Source organism: Calliphora vicina, chromosome 3 (assembly GCF_958450345.1).
Source record: "Calliphora vicina chromosome 3, idCalVici1.1, whole genome shotgun sequence".
NCBI lineage: Eukaryota > Metazoa > Arthropoda > Insecta > Diptera > Calliphoridae > Calliphora > Calliphora vicina.
The window spans coordinates 96319093-96336935 of NC_088782.1; the positions used below are offsets into that span (position 1 = coordinate 96319093).

The 17843-nt window shown below is 32.2% G+C and overlaps 3 protein-coding genes across 3 annotated transcripts; 2 read left to right on the plus strand and 1 right to left on the minus strand.

Moving 5' to 3' along the window:
- The first annotated feature begins 889 nt into the window (after window positions 1-889).
- On the plus strand, window positions 890-7431 carry Hem (Nck associated protein 1 Hem). The gene is made up of 3 exons (XM_065506566.1): window positions 890-2346; window positions 4610-5798; window positions 5868-7431. The coding sequence occupies exons 1-3, from the start codon at window positions 1167-1169 to the stop codon at window positions 6868-6870; spliced, it is 3372 nt and encodes a 1123-aa protein (XP_065362638.1). The 5' UTR covers window positions 890-1166; the 3' UTR covers window positions 6871-7431.
- A 1097-nt stretch (window positions 7432-8528) lies between these two features.
- Window positions 8529-14596, plus strand: LOC135955976 (membrane-associated protein Hem-like). The gene is made up of 3 exons (XM_065506427.1): window positions 8529-9870; window positions 11330-12518; window positions 12586-14596. The coding sequence occupies exons 1-3, from the start codon at window positions 8691-8693 to the stop codon at window positions 13586-13588; spliced, it is 3372 nt and encodes a 1123-aa protein (XP_065362499.1). The 5' UTR covers window positions 8529-8690; the 3' UTR covers window positions 13589-14596.
- Window position 14597: 1 nt separating this feature from the next.
- emei (transmembrane protein 161-like emei) lies at window positions 14598-17648 on the minus strand. The gene is made up of 8 exons (XM_065506428.1): window positions 17470-17648; window positions 16942-17325; window positions 16786-16865; window positions 16493-16708; window positions 15540-15797; window positions 15297-15471; window positions 14939-15235; window positions 14598-14873 (listed from the first exon to the last, which is right to left on the minus strand). The coding sequence occupies exons 1-8, from the start codon at window positions 17470-17472 to the stop codon at window positions 14754-14756; spliced, it is 1533 nt and encodes a 510-aa protein (XP_065362500.1). The 5' UTR covers window positions 17473-17648; the 3' UTR covers window positions 14598-14753.
- Between the last annotated feature and the right edge of the window lie 195 nt (window positions 17649-17843).

The window sequence follows — 17843 nt, forward strand, 5'->3', positions numbered from 1 at the left end:
GGATTTAATTATTCTTATTATTCTTTCCAGATGTAGAGAAACATACAGTACAAATTTCAAGAGGATCAATACAGTGGTTAACACTGCAGCCACACGATCAAGTTTTTCTTGATAGTCTTTTACATATACTGTTTGTCAAAATTTATAAAAATTGAAAGCGGTGACGTAGGCAGCACGCAACTTGAAAACAATTTTAGTACAAATTGGACATAAAAAAGTAATCAGCTGTTTTCTTGAATGAAAAATTGAACACCAACTTGAATGTGAAATTGAATGCAAGTTCGTTTCAATTCTTAAAAGTGTGAGTGTATTAGTAAAAAAGTGTGAGTGTATTAAAACTTGAAAGGCAAAACTTGATCGTGTAACCCCCAAGTAAGGCTCCTAAGTCAAAAACAAATAAACGGACATACATTCATTTATATTATTATATAGATAATAGATAATAGAAGATAAGCATTGCTTCTAAACTCTACTTTCTGTATAGAGTTGATATTATCGAAAAAAAATATAAAAAATAATTATTTCAAAATATTTTTGTATTCAGAAACATAATTTTTTTCAAACAAAAATTTTTTCTTTTAAATATACACCACATTTTCAACAATATCTAAGATAGAGGGTATTGAACAAAGTTCCTCGATAAGAAATCTTTTAACAATTAGTTTCAGATTGGGGCAAATAATATTTTTTCTTTATTTCCGATAGTTACTTCTCTGATTAGAACTACATATATATAAACTATATTAATTATATCGCATGCTACATTTTAGCATACAAAATATTTTACATATGTTACCCTGTTACTAGACAATATAAAAACTGTAAACAATTCAACTCTGTTACTCCCATATACATATTATTTTGATTGAAATGTCAAAAATTTGTCATCATCAATGTTTATGTGAAGTGATAAAAGTGATTTTCTTGTGGAAAAATGTAAAATTTATATATTAAACAGTAAAAATAATTAAAAAACTTTTAATAGAACTGAAAATCCAATACAAGTTAATAAGAAAACATAAATGTTTTTAAATAAATCCGTAGTTTTGGAAAGAAATCAGATAGAATAAAATCTAGGTGGGGCCAATTGCCAGCAAGAAAACAATTGAGACTACCGTGCCTTAGATATCACAACTTGTGGAAAACTGATAAAATAAACAATCAATATGGCAAGACCCATTTATCCAAATCAGCAAAAAATTGCTGAAAAATTAATTATATTGAATGATCGAGGCTTGGGTATTTTGACTAGAGTCTACAACATCAAAAAGGCTTGTGGTGACACCAAATCTAAACCAGGTTTCTTGTCAGAAAAGTCCTTAGAATCTACTATTAAATTTATAGTAAAAAGATTTCCCAATACTGATGTGAAAGGCTTAAACGCTATTCTGAATATAAAAGCAGAAATAACAAAATCATTATCTTTATATTATCATACTTTTGTGGATTTGCTGGATTTTAAAGATAATGTATGCGAACTGCTCACTACCATGGATGCTTGCCAAATACATCTGGATATTACACAAAATTTTGAATTAACAAAGAATTATCTTGATTTGGTGGTTACATATGTTTCTTTGATGATACTTTTGTCTCGGGTAGAAGATCGTAAAGCTGTGTTGGGCCTTTATAATGCTGCATATGAACTGCAAAACAGCCAGTCCGATCCTGGTTTTCCACGTCTGGGCCAAATGATTTTGGATTACGAAGTTCCATTGAAAAAATTGTCGGAGGAATTTATACCTCATCAACGTCTACTAACAAATGCCTTGCGTTCTTTGACCACTATCTATCCGCTGCGTAATCTCCCGGCTGACAAATGGCGTGAAATGCAAAAACTTAGTTTAGTTGGCAATCCAGCCATTCTACTCAAGGCGGTGCGCACTGATACAATGTCTTGTGAATACCTGTCTTTGGAAGCTATGGATCGTTGGATTATATTCGGTCTTCTCTTGAACCATCCCATGTTAGCCCAGTATCCAGACGTTAATAAAATTTGGATTTCAGCTTTGGAATCTAGCTGGGTTGTAGCGTTATTCCGCGATGAGGTTTTGCAAATACATCAGTATATACAAACATTTTTCGATGGCATTAAGGGGTATAATAAACGTATCGGCGAGGTTAAGGAGGCCTATACAAACGCTGTACAGAAAGCGGCTCTAATGCATCGGGAACGTAGAAAGTTTTTGCGTACTGCTTTGAAAGAATTGGCATTAATTATGACCGATCAACCGGGATTGTTGGGCCCCAAAGCTATTTTTATATTTATTGGACTGTGCTTGGCTAGAGATGAGATTTTGTGGTTGCTGAGACACAATGATAATCCTCCTTTGTTGAAGAATAAAGGTAAGTGTCGATTATGTTTAGTTTACGTATATACAGTTGTGAACACGAAAATTACAGTACCACTAGGAACACTTAAAATTTTGTTAATATCCAATAATCTAAGGCCCTAAAGGCTCGGTTATGTAAATGAAGAAAATATTTCAAAATTTAGCGGTGCTCCTATTATATTGTTTCCAACTGTACATATGTGGTTGCAGAGATAAGTTTGCAGTTAATAGCGATAAGTCACTGTTAACTATGTAATAGCTCACTAAATCAAACTGTGGCAGACCCTAGCAGTGGAATTATGAACAATAGGGTGTGTTCGTAAATTCGGCAGTGATGCAATACTGCAGCAAATTAAAATTTTAGCGTTCGAAAAAGCATATTTGAGATTATTGCTTTACATCAAACGTTTTTTAATGCAAATTGTTGGCAGTGATGCTGCTAATTTGTGCAACCAATGCATCATTAAGTTATATGTTGCAAAAGTTTGCAGGTCGTGGCATCAGTGATGCACAAATTTACTGCATTTACGAACACACCCATAATGTATATAAATAAAAATCAAATGTCCTTCGTTGGTAATTGCATCAGTTGAGAACGGCCGGACCGATTTAGAAATTTTTTTTTTTAAATTTTGGCCGTAGTCCAACTTAGGTTTTTACGGAATGAAAAATTGACCACGCCCAAAAAAATTCGAAGTTATCCAATTTAAGTTTTTACTGAAGGAAAAATTGACAACGCCCACTTCTACGCCCACTTTTTTCGATTTATTTAAATCGGAAAACGGCTGCACCTATTTGGCTAATTTGTTTTTAAATGTTAGTAGCAAAATTCGTAAGAAAAATAAAGCGAAACTTTTTATAAAAACTTAAACAATTCTTTGAAAAATAAATTTTATGCATGCATTTTATGAAAGCCTTATTTTTTGCCTATCCATAATTGTTTAAAATTTTTAAATCGGTATAAAAAGGTGTGAGTTAGAGGTACTAAAGTACTACGACCTACCCTAAACCAGTTTTTTCAAAATAACTCAAAGTTTTGAGGCTGTATCAAAATCATTGAAAATGGTTTTAGTATGCCCTCACCTAGGCCTACAACCCCCATTAGGTCGCTTTTCAAGCTCTGAGAAAAAGTGTTATTTTATAGGAGAGTGTTATTAATTAAAATTAAAAAACGAGATCGCGAGAAAATATCCATTGAAATAAAATTACACATCAAATAAAATTACTCATTCGTTGTCATACAAACAAATTAATTTAGAGGATGCAAACACATTTTTTATATAAGGAGATTCCCTAAACTTTAAAAATCTAATTAAAACTATGTATTTCAGTGTTGTCTACATTCTAAATCCGCTAATAACTTGACCAATAAGTGTTTAAGAAAATAAAAGGAAAAGGAGCTCGATCTGTTATCACTCATATTTCAGACCAAAATTCGATTACTTATATAAAAACTCACAATATCTTAAGTCATTAATAATTGGCCAATAAGTGTTTAATCAAGAAAATGAGCTCGATCTGTGATCACACATATTTCTGACCAAAAATCAATTTTTATATAAAAACTCAAAATATCTAAATTCGCTACTAACTTGGCCAATTAGCGTTTAATCAAGAAAAGAAGCTCGATCTGTGATCACTCATATTTCTGACCAAAAATTGATTTTTTTATATAAAAACTCACAATAAATAAATTCGTTAATAACTTGGCCAATAAGCGATTAATCAAGAAAAGGATCTCGATCTGCGATCACTCATATTTCTGAACAAAAATCGATTTTTTATATAAAAACTAAAAAAATATCTAAATTTGCTAATAACTTGGCCAATAAGCGTTTAATCAAGAAAAGGAGCTATCTTAACTGGAAGCAAAAGAAGCTGTTTTGAAAGCTATATGGAATCAATAACGATTCCTACCAAATAAATAAAATTGTTTGCTGGAATTCAAAGGAATTTAGTTTACTGTAAAGTTTAGATGGGACAAATCAAATATACTTAAAATGTAACACATTTGTTAAAATTTCAAAAGCAATTAAAAGCCATAATAAGTAAATTATTTCGAAGTTGTGCAAAAATCAGATAAAAGTTAAAAGTATTTCATATAATAAAGAAGTAAAAAGCTCCAGATAAAACTGTAATTACATAATATTGAAGTTAAAAGCTGCAGATACAAATTGTAATTACATAAAAATGATTTTTTAAAGTTATAGGTAGTAGTAGCGATGATTTTGTTGGTCATATATAGTAAATATACAATAATAATTTTTTAATTCCAGGCAAGAGTAATGAAGATCTCGTTGATCGTCAACTGCCAGAATTATTATTCCATATGGAGGAATTACGTGCCCTGGTACGCAAATACAGTCAAGTGATGCAACGTTATTATGTGCAATATCTTTCGGGCTTCGATTCTACAGATCTAAATATACGCATGCAAAGTCTACAAATGTGTCCAGAAGATGAAAGTGTAATTTTCTCCTCACTCTACAATACCGCCTCCGGTTTGACTGTTAAACAAGTTGAAGAAAATGAACTGTTCGATTTTAGAGCATTCCGCTTGGATTGGTTCCGTTTGCAAACGTATATGAGTGTCAGTAAGGCAGTTTTACGCATACAAGAGCATATCGATTTGGCACGTCTGTTAGACTCGATGGTATTTCATACACGTGTAGTGGACAATTTGGATGAAATTCTAGTCGAAACATCTGATTTGAGCATCTTTTGTTTCTACAGTAAAATGTTTGATGATCAATTCCACATGTGTCTAGAATTTCCAGCACAAAATCGTTACATCATAGCGTTTCCTCTAATATGCTCTCATTTTCAAAATTGTACCCACGAAATGTGTCCAGAGGAGAGACATCACATACGTGAAAGATCTTTGAGTGTTGTGAATATATTTTTGGAGGAAATGGCCAAGGAGGCAAAGAATATAATAACTACCATTTGTGATGAACAGTGCACAATGGCTGATGCCCTGTTGCCCAAGCACTGTGCCAAAATTTTATCGGTACAATCTGCCCGAAAGAAAAAAGACAAATCAAAGAAACAATTTGATGATATACGAAAGCCAGGAGACGAATCTTATCGTAAAACACGTGAAGATCTTACAACCATGGATAAATTACACATGGCTTTAACCGAATTGTGTTTTGCCATTAACTATTGTCCCACAGTTAATGTTTGGGAATTCGCTTTTGCACCACGAGAGTATTTGTGCCAGAATTTAGAACATCGCTTTTCGCGTGACTTGGTTGTTATGGTAATGTTTAATCAGGAGACTATGGAAATTGCTAAGCCCTCTGAGTTGTTGGCGTCAGTTAGGGCCTACATGAATGTTTTGCAAACTGTGGAGAATTACGTTCACATTGATATGACTCGTGTTTTCAACAATTGCCTGCTACAGCAGACCCAGGCTTTAGATTCTCATGGAGAGAAAACTATTGCCGCTCTTTATAATACTTGGTAGGTTTTCAGAGATTTTTTTTAGCATATGCTGCTAATTTGTACTAAATATTGATACGATTCTTGCAGGTACACCGAAGTTTTACTTAGACGTGTTTCAGCCGGCAACATTGTATTCAGCAACAATCAAAAAGCATTTGTACCCATTTCCCCAGAAGGTTGGGTGCCTTTCAATCCCCAAGAATTTTCAGATCTCAATGAATTGAGAGCTCTAGCTGAATTGGTGGGTCCCTATGGCATCAAGACCCTAAATGAAACTCTAATGTGGCATATAGCTAATCAAGTGCAAGAGTTAAAATCGTTGGTGGGCGTAAATAAAGAAGTTTTGATTACATTACGCACCAGTTTCGATAAACCGGAAGTTATGAAGGAACAATTTAAACGTTTGCAGGATGTGGATCGTGTTTTACAAAGAATGACTATCATTGGTGTGATTTTGTGTTTCCGCAATTTAGTGCATGATGCTTTAGTGGATGTTTTGGAAAAACGTATACCTTTTCTATTAAGTTCGGTTAAAGATTTCCAAGAACACTTGCCGGGTGGTGATCAAATACGTGTTGCTTCTGAAATGGCTGCTGCAGGTGGTCTTTTGTGTAAAGTGGATCCTACTTTGGCGGCAACGTTAAAATCGAAAAAACCAGAATTTGATGAAGGAGAACATCTTACAGCTTGTCTTTTAATGGTGTTTGTAGCCGTGTCCATACCCAAATTGGCACGAAATGAAAATTCGTTCTACCGTGCCACCATTGATGGTCATTCCAATAATACTCACTGCATGTCAGTCGCAATTAATAATATTTTTAGCGCTCTCTTCACCATCTGTGGCCAAAGTGACATTGAGGATCGCATGAAGGAGTTTCTGGCTTTAGCCAGTTCTTCCTTATTGAGATTGGGTCAAGAATCGGATCGTGAGGCTACACGTAATCGTGAATCCATTTATTTGCTGCTGGATGAAATTGTTAAACAATCACCCTTCTTAACCATGGATTTATTGGAATCATGCTTTCCTTATGTTTTAATACGTAATGCTTATCATGCTGTCTACAAACAGGAGCAGATAATGGGTCTTTAATTTGAGTATTTAAACATTAGTATTAAGATTGGAGTACACAAGGAAACAAATTATGTATCAAGTTTTTATATGATTTAAATTTAAGAGAAATAGTAAAAAATTAAACAAGATATAAGTATTATTTTGTATGAAGGGAATTTAATTTAGTTTGTTAATTTTTGGATTGTTTATGGAAAATTCGAATTGCAGTTTAGAATTCGCCTTCATTTTGTTTGTAGTTTTTCAATATTCAATAAATAAAAAGAGTAATAAAGTGTATCCATGTGAACCCAAATTAAAAATTCATATGCTTAAACAAATATTCCCTAAAGTTGACATTATAATTTGTGTTTAACATGTTCAATAGTTAACGAATATTACATTTAAATAAAACAGAAAACGTGGTAATACCATATTTTTTTGCATCTTATTTTAAAAGACATTATTAAAAGACAAATTCAAATGTTTTTAACAGCCTGACAATGTTAATTGTTATCATTCAAAACGTTTTTTCATAGCTCTCTTTATAATCTAATAAGGAGTTAAGTTCATATATAAATAAAAAAGTATTACACACTGGAATATTTGTGCATAATTATTATGAATTCAATTTAAAGGTTTGTAACGGCTTATTTCAACATTCATCCTCTTTATGAACATTTCCATTAGTGAAGACTTCTTTATAACACGCTGTTATGAACATTGTTGTGGAGTACGACATTGTGGAAATATGACATTGTAGTGTCTCCGCTAGATAATACTGTGAATTGCTAGAAGATGGCGCTGGTGTATAAATAGTGACAGCACGAACATGAACCAGTTTGATTACTGTGAATCTTGAATTATAAAAGTATGTATATTTGTATAAAAACAAAATTTGTTTTAAAAAACTTTGATAAATTTAAAAACTGTTTAAGGTATTTATAGACGGCAATACTGAGTATTAACACTTTTCAAATTTTAAATATTATTGAAATCAGTCGGTATTTCAAAAAATCGTTTCGAAAAAACATTTATTGTTTACAGTATTACAAATATTTTATTTCTTTGTTGATTGATATTTTTCTGAAAATTTTATTTTTATTTTATATTTTCTTGACATTTTTATTTATTGCCAAATTTTCAATACCGACCGTAAATCAAAAAAATCATTTGTATTTTTTGAAAATCTAATACAAATTTTGTTTAGACGATGAAATTGTATTATGTACTTGAGTTTTTGACAAATATTAATACTCAGTATTGCCGTTTATAAATACCTTTACTGGACAAAAAATGTCCAGTAAAAAATATCATGTTCTCTATCTACAAACTGTCACTTTTAAAACTCACTTGCTCTCTCGTTACAAGTTTTTAAAAGTAAACGAACGGAATTCCGTAACTTCCAGTGATAATTTGTACAAATTATCAAGTACGCGAACACAACTACTATCTCGAAAAGGGAACACTTCTTAGTACACTAATTATTATATTCATCAGTCACCCTGTATTAAATATTTTGATAAACTGTTAAAAATAAACACTGTTACTCTCATATACAGACTATTTTGATACAAATGTCAAAATATTGTCATCATCAATGTTTGTTTGAAGTGATAAAAAGGTTTTTTTTTGTGGAAAAATGTAAATTTTATAATATAAATGAGAAAATTAATTAAGAATTTTATCATAAAATTAATAAGCCAAAAAAAATCTATAAGAAACTTCTAATAGTTGTCTTTAAATCTTTATTTTAATAACGAAAAAGTGCTCACGAACTTTTCTAGGTGGGGCCGGTAAACAATTGGGACTTCCGCAAATTATATATACCAATTTACTGAAAATAAAAATCTATTTTCACTATGGCTAGACCAATTTATCCTAATCAGCAAAAAATTGCTGAAAAATTAATTATACTTAATGATCGCGGCTTGGGTATATTGACCAGAGTCTACAACATTAAAAAGGCATGCGGTGACACCAAATCTAAACCAGGATTCTTGTCGGAAAAGTCCTTAGAGTCTACAATAAAATTCATAGTGAAAAGATTTCCTAATACTGACGTCAAAGGCTTAAATGCTATTCTGAATATAAAAGCAGAAATAACTAAATCATTATCTTTATATTATCATACTTTTGTGGATTTGCTGGATTTTAAAGATAATGTATGCGAACTGCTCACTACCATGGATGCTTGCCAAATACATCTGGATATAACGCAAAATTTTGAATTAACAAAAAATTATCTCGACTTGGTGGTTACATACGTCTCCTTGATGATACTTTTGTCAAGAGTAGAAGATCGAAAAGCTGTCTTGGGTCTTTATAATGCTGCTTATGAATTGCAAAACAGCCAATCCGATCCTGGGTTCCCTCGCCTGGGTCAAATGATTTTGGATTACGAAGTTCCATTGAGAAAGTTGTCGGAGGAATTTATACCTCATCAACGTCTACTAACAAATGCCTTGCGTTCTTTGACAACTATTTATCCGCTGCGTAATCTTTCCGCTGACAAATGGCGTGAAATGCAAAAACTTAGTTTAGTTGGAAATCCAGCCATTCTTCTCAAGGCTGTGCGCACTGATACAATGTCTTGTGAATATTTGTCTTTAGAAGCTATGGATCGTTGGATTATATTCGGTCTACTTTTGAATCATGCAATGTTGCCTCAGTATCCAGATTTTAATAAAATTTGGATTTCCGCTCTGGAGACAAGTTGGGTTATAGCATTATTCCGCGATGAGGTTTTGCAAATACATCAGTATATACAAACATTTTTCGATGGCATTAAGGGATATAGTAAACGCATAGGGGAAGTTAAGGAGGCCTATACAAACGCTGTACAGAAAGCGGCTCTAATGCATCGGGAACGTAGAAAGTTTTTGCGTACTGCTTTGAAAGAATTGGCATTAATTATGACCGACCAACCGGGATTATTGGGCCCCAAAGCTATTTTTATATTTATTGGACTGTGCTTGGCTAGAGATGAGATTTTGTGGTTGCTGAGACACAATGATAATCCTCCTTTGTTGAAAAATAAAGGTAAGTGTCGATTATGTTTTACGTCAACATTTAAAAAAAAAATAGTTTAGTTTGTACATACTTACATATGTATATTGTTGAAGATAAATTAGCAGATATACAAACCAAATTTTGTTTACAAAGATAATATTTCAATTAACAGAAATAAGTCACTGTTAACTATATAATAGTTCCATTACGCCAGATCAGGCAACAGAAATTAAGAATTTTACACAGTAAAGTATCCCAGTAAAAAATAGTTCGAATTTGAAAGCAGTAGTAATCGTTATTGCTTCAATACAGCTTGCATACATGATAAATGAAGTAATGTAAGAACTGCCTTCTTCATCCTAGAAGTACTAAATCAAACTGTACAAAAATCATGTAATATTTCAGTAAATTGGAAGCATTTGCCTTTACAGAATTTTTTTCCATTTTGGAAAAAAAAATTATTAAGTATAAATTTATGACCGATTATGGCCAATAGGATAGGTAGTTGAAAATAATAAATAAAACAAGTAAGAGAGCTAATTCGGCTGTGTCGAATCTTATATACCCTTCACCAAATTATACTTCAAAATAAAAAATTTAAATATTTTTAGGTAAACAAAGTTAAAATTTTTTTCAAAAGTTGTTTTTAAAATTTTTAAATTTAATAAAAAAAAATGTTTAAGTTATTTAAATTTTTGAATGAAAAAATTTTTCGATGAAAAAAAAATTCGGGTTAAAAAATATTTTTTCCGATTTTGACTCATTGTAGGTCCAACTTACTATGGTCTTATATACGTCATTGCAAAAGTCTTTGAAATATCTATCATTAGATATCAATATTGTCTATATTAATGACTTAGTAATCCAGATATAGGTTAAAAATAGGTAAAAAATCGAGGTTGTCCTAGTTTTTTGCTTATATCTCAGCCATTTGTGGACCGATTTTCTCGATTTTAAATAGCAACCGAGTTGATTTCAACACACAGACGGACATTGCTTAATCGACTCCGCTATCTATAACGATCCATCGCAAATGAAAAATGTAGAAATTACAAACTTATATATGTATACCCTTGCCACTCATGGTGAAGGGTATAAAAAAGATAAATATTTTGATGAGCTGTATGGAATTAATAACAATTCCTAATTTTTTGCTTCACAAATATATAAAAAGTCAAGTAAAAGACAGTATTTAATAGAATTTTGCAAAAAAGATTTCGGTTGGTACGTAGAAATATAAAACCGATTATGGCCAACTTAAAATGAAACACCTTTAGCAAAATTTCACAAACAATAAAATGGCGGAATAAGTGAATTATTCTGAAAAGTTTGTACATTGAACTTTTTTTTTTAAATCAGATAGAAGTTAAAAGTATTTTACATAATAGTTCTAGATAAAAATTGTAATTACACAATAATTGCCAGAATTTGTATTCCATGTTCCCTATATAGTGAATATATGTACAATAATAAGTTTGTTTAATTTTAGGCAAGAGTAATGAAGATCTCGTTGATCGTCAACTGCCAGAATTATTATTCCATATGGAGGAATTACGTGCCCTGGTACGCAAATACAGTCAAGTGATGCAACGTTATTATGTGCAATATCTTTCGGGCTTCGATTCTACAGATCTAAATATACGCATGCAAAGTCTACAAATGTGTCCCGAAGATGAGAGTGTTATTTTCTCATCACTCTACAATACCACCTCCTGTTTGACTGTGAAACAAGTTGAAGAAAATGAACTATTCGATTTTAGAGCATTCCGCTTGGATTGGTTCCGTTTGCAAACGTATATGAGTGTCAGTAAGGCAGTTTTACGCATACAAGAGCATATCGATTTGGCACGTCTGTTAGACTCGATGGTATTTCATACACGTGTAGTGGACAATTTGGATGAAATTCTAGTGGAAACATCTGATATGAGCATCTTTTGTTTCTACAGTAAAATGTTTGATGATCAATTCCACATGTGTCTAGAATTTCCAGCACAAAATCGTTACATCATTGCGTTTCCTCTAATATGCTCTCATTTTCAAAATTGTACCCATGAAATGTGTCCAGAGGAGAGACACCACATACGTGAAAGATCTTTGAGTGTGGTGAACATATTTTTAGAGGAAATGGCCAAGGAGGCCAAGAATATTATAAACACCATTTGTGATGAACAGTGTACAATGACTGATGCTTTATTGCCAAAACATTGTGCCAAAATTTTATCGGTGCAATCTGCACGCAAGAAAAAAGATAAATCTAAGAAACAATTTGATGACATACGAAAGCCCGGAGACGAATCTTATCGTAAAACACGTGAAGATCTAACAACCATGGATAAATTACACATGGCTTTAACCGAATTGTGTTTTGCCATTAACTACTGTCCCACAGTTAATGTATGGGAATTCGCATTTGCGCCACGCGAGTATTTGTGCCAAAATTTAGAACATCGTTTTTCTCGTGACTTGGTGGGCATGGTGATGTTTAATCAGGAGACCATGGAGATTGCTAAACCTTCCGAGTTGTTAGCTTCGGTTAGGGCTTACATGAATGTTTTGCAAACTGTGGAGAACTATGTTCACATTGATATGACTCGTGTTTTCAACAATTGTTTGCTGCAGCAAACGCAAGCATTAGATTCACATGGGGAGAAAACTATAGCGGCTTTATATAATACTTGGTATGTTTGCAGGGGTTTTTAATGAAATACTAGTAATTTGTACTTAATATTGATTTTATTTTTGCAGGTACACCGAAGTTTTACTTAGACGTGTTTCAGCCGGCAACATTGTATTCAGCAACAATCAAAAAGCATTTGTACCCATTTCCCCAGAAGGTTGGGTGCCTTTCAATCCCCAAGAATTTTCAGATCTCAATGAATTGAGAGCTCTTGCAGAATTGGTGGGTCCCTATGGCATCAAGACCCTAAATGAAACTCTAATGTGGCATATAGCCAATCAAGTGCAAGAGTTAAAATCGTTGGTGGGCGTAAATAAAGAAGTTTTGATTACATTACGCACCAGTTTCGATAAACCGGAAGTTATGAAGGAACAATTTAAACGTTTGCAGGATGTGGATCGTGTTTTACAAAGAATGACTATCATTGGTGTGATTTTGTGTTTCCGCAATTTAGTGCATGATGCTTTAGTGGATGTTTTGGAAAAACGTATACCTTTTCTATTAAGTTCGGTTAAAGATTTCCAAGAACACTTGCCGGGTGGTGATCAAATACGTGTTGCTTCTGAAATGGCTGCTGCAGGTGGTCTTATGTGTAAAGTTGATCCGACTTTGGCGGCAACATTAAAATCGAAAAAGCCAGAATTTGATGAAGGAGAACATCTTACAGCTTGTTTGCTAATGGTGTTTATAGCCGTGTCCATACCCAAATTGGCACGAAATGAAAATTCTTTCTACCGGGCCACTATCGATGGTCATTCGAATAATACTCATTGCATGTCGGTGGCAATTAATAACATATTTGGCGCTCTATTTACCATCTGTGGCCAAAATGATATAGAGGATCGCATGAAGGAGTTTCTGGCTTTAGCCAGTTCTTCGCTGTTGAGATTGGGTCAAGAATCGGATCGTGAGGCTACACGTAATCGTGAATCCATTTATTTGCTGCTGGATGAAATTGTTAAACAATCACCCTTCTTAACAATGGATTTATTGGAATCATGTTTCCCTTATGTTTTAATACGTAATGCTTATCACGCTGTCTATAAACAGGAGCAGATAATGGGTCTCTAAATTAAATATTTAAGCATTAGTGTTAGGATTGCAGTACACAAGGATATTAATTTATAAAATAGTAATTTAAGCCAAACATATTTATACAGCAACTAAAGATACGTAGAAGACGAGCGGATTAGAATAGTAATGAACAATTTATTATGCAACAGTGTCAAAGAAAGATGATTTAGGGCCTGATTTAGAAACACAAACTGTTTTCTGGTAGTGTGTTTGAAACGGGCCTATAGAGCGGAAACTAGGAGTATTTCAATGAAAAATACACATAGATCGGAAATACTCCTGTCAAACACCTAACACATTTGATTCAGAAATATTTGAAATACCGCATTCGATATTGAGTAAATTCGATCGTAATTTTCTGATTTGAGATTACGGCATTCGATACGAGCATGAAATTTAGTACATTTTGTTATAATTACGATATCGAAATCATTTTTCGATACGATAGTTCATTCGATTACGAGTGCGGTAATTCGGCCCCAGGTGTTAGGTGTTTGACAGGAGTATTTCCAAACTGAATTTAAATGTTTCATTGAAATACTTTTTTCGTCATTCGAAAAATGTTTTACTCCTTGTTCACTGAAAAAATTCAGATAAAAATACTTTTTTACAAAAATATATTTTACCGAACACATTTCTTGCCAAAAAAAATAATTGCAATTTGAAATTTAATTTCATAGCGCATTTAAATCTCCTCGACAGCTCGAAAATTTTTAAATTTATTAAAAAAAATACACAAATATTATGATTTTTTTATAAGCTCTTTTTCTATTTAATCTATATACTCATTTAAGTATATAAATAAAATGTATTATGTCTTTCTAAATAAAATATTTCTAAAATAAAAGCCAAAAATTTAAAACACAAAAGTACATTTACAACACTATTTCATATAACAACCTTTTATATAAAATGTATGTAATTCTTTTTTAAATATGAACGAATTTTTTTAAAATTTGTATACAAAGTAATTAATAAATAAAAGACACACAGAAAATATGACAAGTGCTTGGATGTTTTGAAATGAAATTTAATAAATGAAAATACAACTTAATCTCAAATATATTACTAACTAGTGACTTTAAAATTTGATGTGTTAACTTAACAAATTCTTATCAAATAAATTATTGCTTGTCGGAGTTCGAGATGGGTAAAAGGGATTTCAGGTTTTGTTGAAATATGACTGATAAACAATGCCCAAAGATGAAGTGGCAAATAAGGTGAAATAACTCCACCAAGTGGCAAAACCCAAGAACCCTTTATAAACCTCTTTGCTGAACACCTAAATATATAAACAAAAACAAAATTTAATTAAAATTGTTAGAAATAAAACATTAAAATACTTACATTTTTCAAACTCATTATGGAGTTTTGTAAATTTTGTGCCGATTCTAAAATATTGAATTCAGTTTCTGATTCTTCTGTTAGTAAAGCCATGCCACTGCCGTCCATAAAGTCTTGCATGGAATCGGCGGCTGGTTCCAATTCTGCGGAACATTCATGCTGTAAAACGGTTTCAGTAAAGATGCCAGTCCAGCTAAAACCACCCAAACTCTTATACATTAATGTAAGATACAAGCACAAAATCAAAGGAGCCACAAATTGCAAAGTAACCACACACAAATAATAGAAAATGGAAGATATCTAAACACAACATAAAATATTAATAAAATAGTTTAGTTTGGACTTGAAAGATTTTGCTTACTTTTTTCTGATATTCAAAATTTGTTATACGACCAGCTTCTTGGCGTAAATCCATGATTTTATCATGAGCCAAATTAAGATACGATTGCAAATAGATAGGCATTAAAGCAAATCTCAATACCACCACACATATGACCAACAACAAGCGCAAAGTTTCAAATATATGAGGTTTAAGCCTGTAAAATTATTATTATTACATTAATATAAAACACATTTGAGTTTATTGTTTCATAATTATACTTACAAAGGTTGTTCCATGCCTTGAAATACACGCACCGTTAAGTAATCTCTACTGATGGGTCTAATCCATAAAATCACCAAAATAAATGGCAGAACAAAACTGATATTCAATAAAATTTGCAGAAATTTATTATCACGACAATATCTCAATGAATCCCAATGCATCTTTGCCATACGTAGACCGGGAAATGTAAATAATGAACCCAAAACACCACAGCCCAGTGCCATAAAGAATTTAACAACAATTTTTGAAGCTGGACCACTGGAATTAAGGTAGATTTGTATAATTTATATTAGTTTTTTTAAACAAATTATGGGTAGTTAAACGAAATAAAATATTTTATAAACAAATGATTTTTTCTAATATAATGATAAAAAATTTCAAAAATTTTATAATTTCCAGCCGACGAAAAAAGCTTACAAAAGCAGTTTGTTTGATTTATTTTAGAATAAAAATTCCAGTATTATTAATTCCCGCAACTATAAAATGTCCGGGAAATTAGGAAGCTGGCTGGCTACCTAGCCAGATTTCTATAGGAAATTTTGATGTAATGACATATTTTCAATGGATTTTTTAGTTAACTTTAGATTTCCAGAGTAGGTATATTTTTAGCTAGCTATTCAACCCAATTATGAATAAAAAATTCCAGCGGGAGTTTGTTCCCAGCGAGTTTTTTCCCATTGAATTTGAATAGGAAAAATGAAAAAAGGGAGAAAACTCCCGGGAAATTTTTATTCATAATTGGGCTGATTGATTTTCAAAAGTATTTTTGAATATGTTTTGAGAGGACTCTAATCAACAGACAGATAATCAGAGATTATTTTGAATTAGCCAAAGGAAATACTTAGATTATCATAAGGGAGGATAAGCGAGGTATTAAGGAGCCATTCACTCAATAACATATGATTTTTAGTAATTTCTAATTAATTTATATCTTAAATAAAAGTTTTACTCACGACGAATATAAACCCTGTTCGCTTAAGAATTTGTAAGCACTTGAATTAAAGCTGCTATAAGCATCTTCCAAGCCAGTTTCCAATATACTCTCATCTATGATTAAAACAATCATGGCTATTAGCAAATAAACCAGACAAGCAACAATGACCATGGAACGTTCACCAATAGACTCATCACTTTGAAAGTATAAAACTGTCAAAGAAGTCAATAATTTACTGAAATAGAAGAAAACAATTAAAACAGATTTTAATCTAAGAGATAACCACTACACTAAAAAAACTAAATAACTTACATGGCAAAGAATATAACCAACATACACCACACCATACTCAAGTTGACCTCGTTCTTAAGAGGAATGAAATAGTGAAAAACCTATGAATTGAATAAACATATAAAAACAAATAATTAATTAACATCATTGTAATAAGTATTTTTTAAAAAATCTCACCTCTGAAATAATATAGACAATGGCAGCATATACACTAAAATCCACCAGCCATTGGTATTCGGTGAAATATCTTAGATATATAACATCTTTAGCTACAACCGGTGTGGTTTCCAATTCTATGTCTAAACTACGTGGTATATGGAATTGACCCTCCTTTGAGTAGGCGTGGCCATTCTGCTGATGCTTGCTGCCCTTGTAGCCGCCTTTTTGGGGTTTCTCCTTCGGCACACCTGCCTTCGTTCTCAGTTCGTCGTCGGTGGGATATAAGTAACGATATAAGCCGGTTGAACACAAAATCCATTTGGCAAATGAAAAGTGTGGATTTAATTTTTGTATTACACTGACCATTACCAGTGTAATCACCAATTGAGCTCCTAAGACCGCCTGTAATTAGTTGATTGTTAATTATTCTATACACACATCTTTTTGAAAGCCCCAAAAATTTTGGGTCAAAATCTATTTTTGGTTCATAATTCATAATGCACACACATTTTCCAAAAAAAAATAATTCTTTTCATTTTATCTTACCATTTTGTTTAAGTTGTTTTGCTTTTCGCTAAATGCTTTTGATTGTGTGTTTAATTTTCTACTTTATTTAATTAATACATGTCTTATTTTATTTAATAAATTAAAATGTTTCTTAATTAAAAACGGAAATAGTCTTTAACTAAAAAATGTACAGAAAATTTTCTTTAGAATGGCTTGGAACAAACAGCTGGCACAGCTGTGTTACTAAATTTAGTTTGACAGTCGGTGTGTGTTTAATTGTCAATAGCTCTGCCACGAGGGGGTAATTTTTGGGCCGTCTGTTTTATGTGGCATTTGTTTGGATGTGTGTATACCGGAAGACATGTGAAGTAGAATAATCCGTTAATTTCAAATTATTGGGTTTAAAAACTTCT

Excerpts from the sequence above, each read along its gene's own strand:
- Hem (XM_065506566.1), top strand. The coding sequence starts at position 1,167 with ATGGCAAGACCCATTTATCCAAATCAGCAAAAAATTGCTGAAAAATTA. Across the intron at positions 2,347-4,609 it reads TCCTTTGTTGAAGAATAAAG|GCAAGAGTAATGAAGATCTC; the intron begins GTAAGTGTCGAT and ends TTTTAATTCCAG. Across the intron at positions 5,799-5,867 it reads GCCGCTCTTTATAATACTTG|GTACACCGAAGTTTTACTTA; the intron begins GTAGGTTTTCAG and ends CGATTCTTGCAG.
- LOC135955976 (XM_065506427.1), top strand. The coding sequence starts at position 8,691 with ATGGCTAGACCAATTTATCCTAATCAGCAAAAAATTGCTGAAAAATTA. Across the intron at positions 9,871-11,329 it reads TCCTTTGTTGAAAAATAAAG|GCAAGAGTAATGAAGATCTC; the intron begins GTAAGTGTCGAT and ends GTTTAATTTTAG. Across the intron at positions 12,519-12,585 it reads GCGGCTTTATATAATACTTG|GTACACCGAAGTTTTACTTA; the intron begins GTATGTTTGCAG and ends TTATTTTTGCAG.
- emei (XM_065506428.1), bottom strand. Across the intron at positions 16,709-16,785 it reads TTGGTTATATTCTTTGCCAT|TAAATTATTGACTTCTTTGA; the intron begins GTAAGTTATTTA and ends CTTCTATTTCAG. Across the intron at positions 15,236-15,296 it reads ATTTTGAATATCAGAAAAAA|ATATCTTCCATTTTCTATTA; the intron begins GTAAGCAAAATC and ends TGTTGTGTTTAG.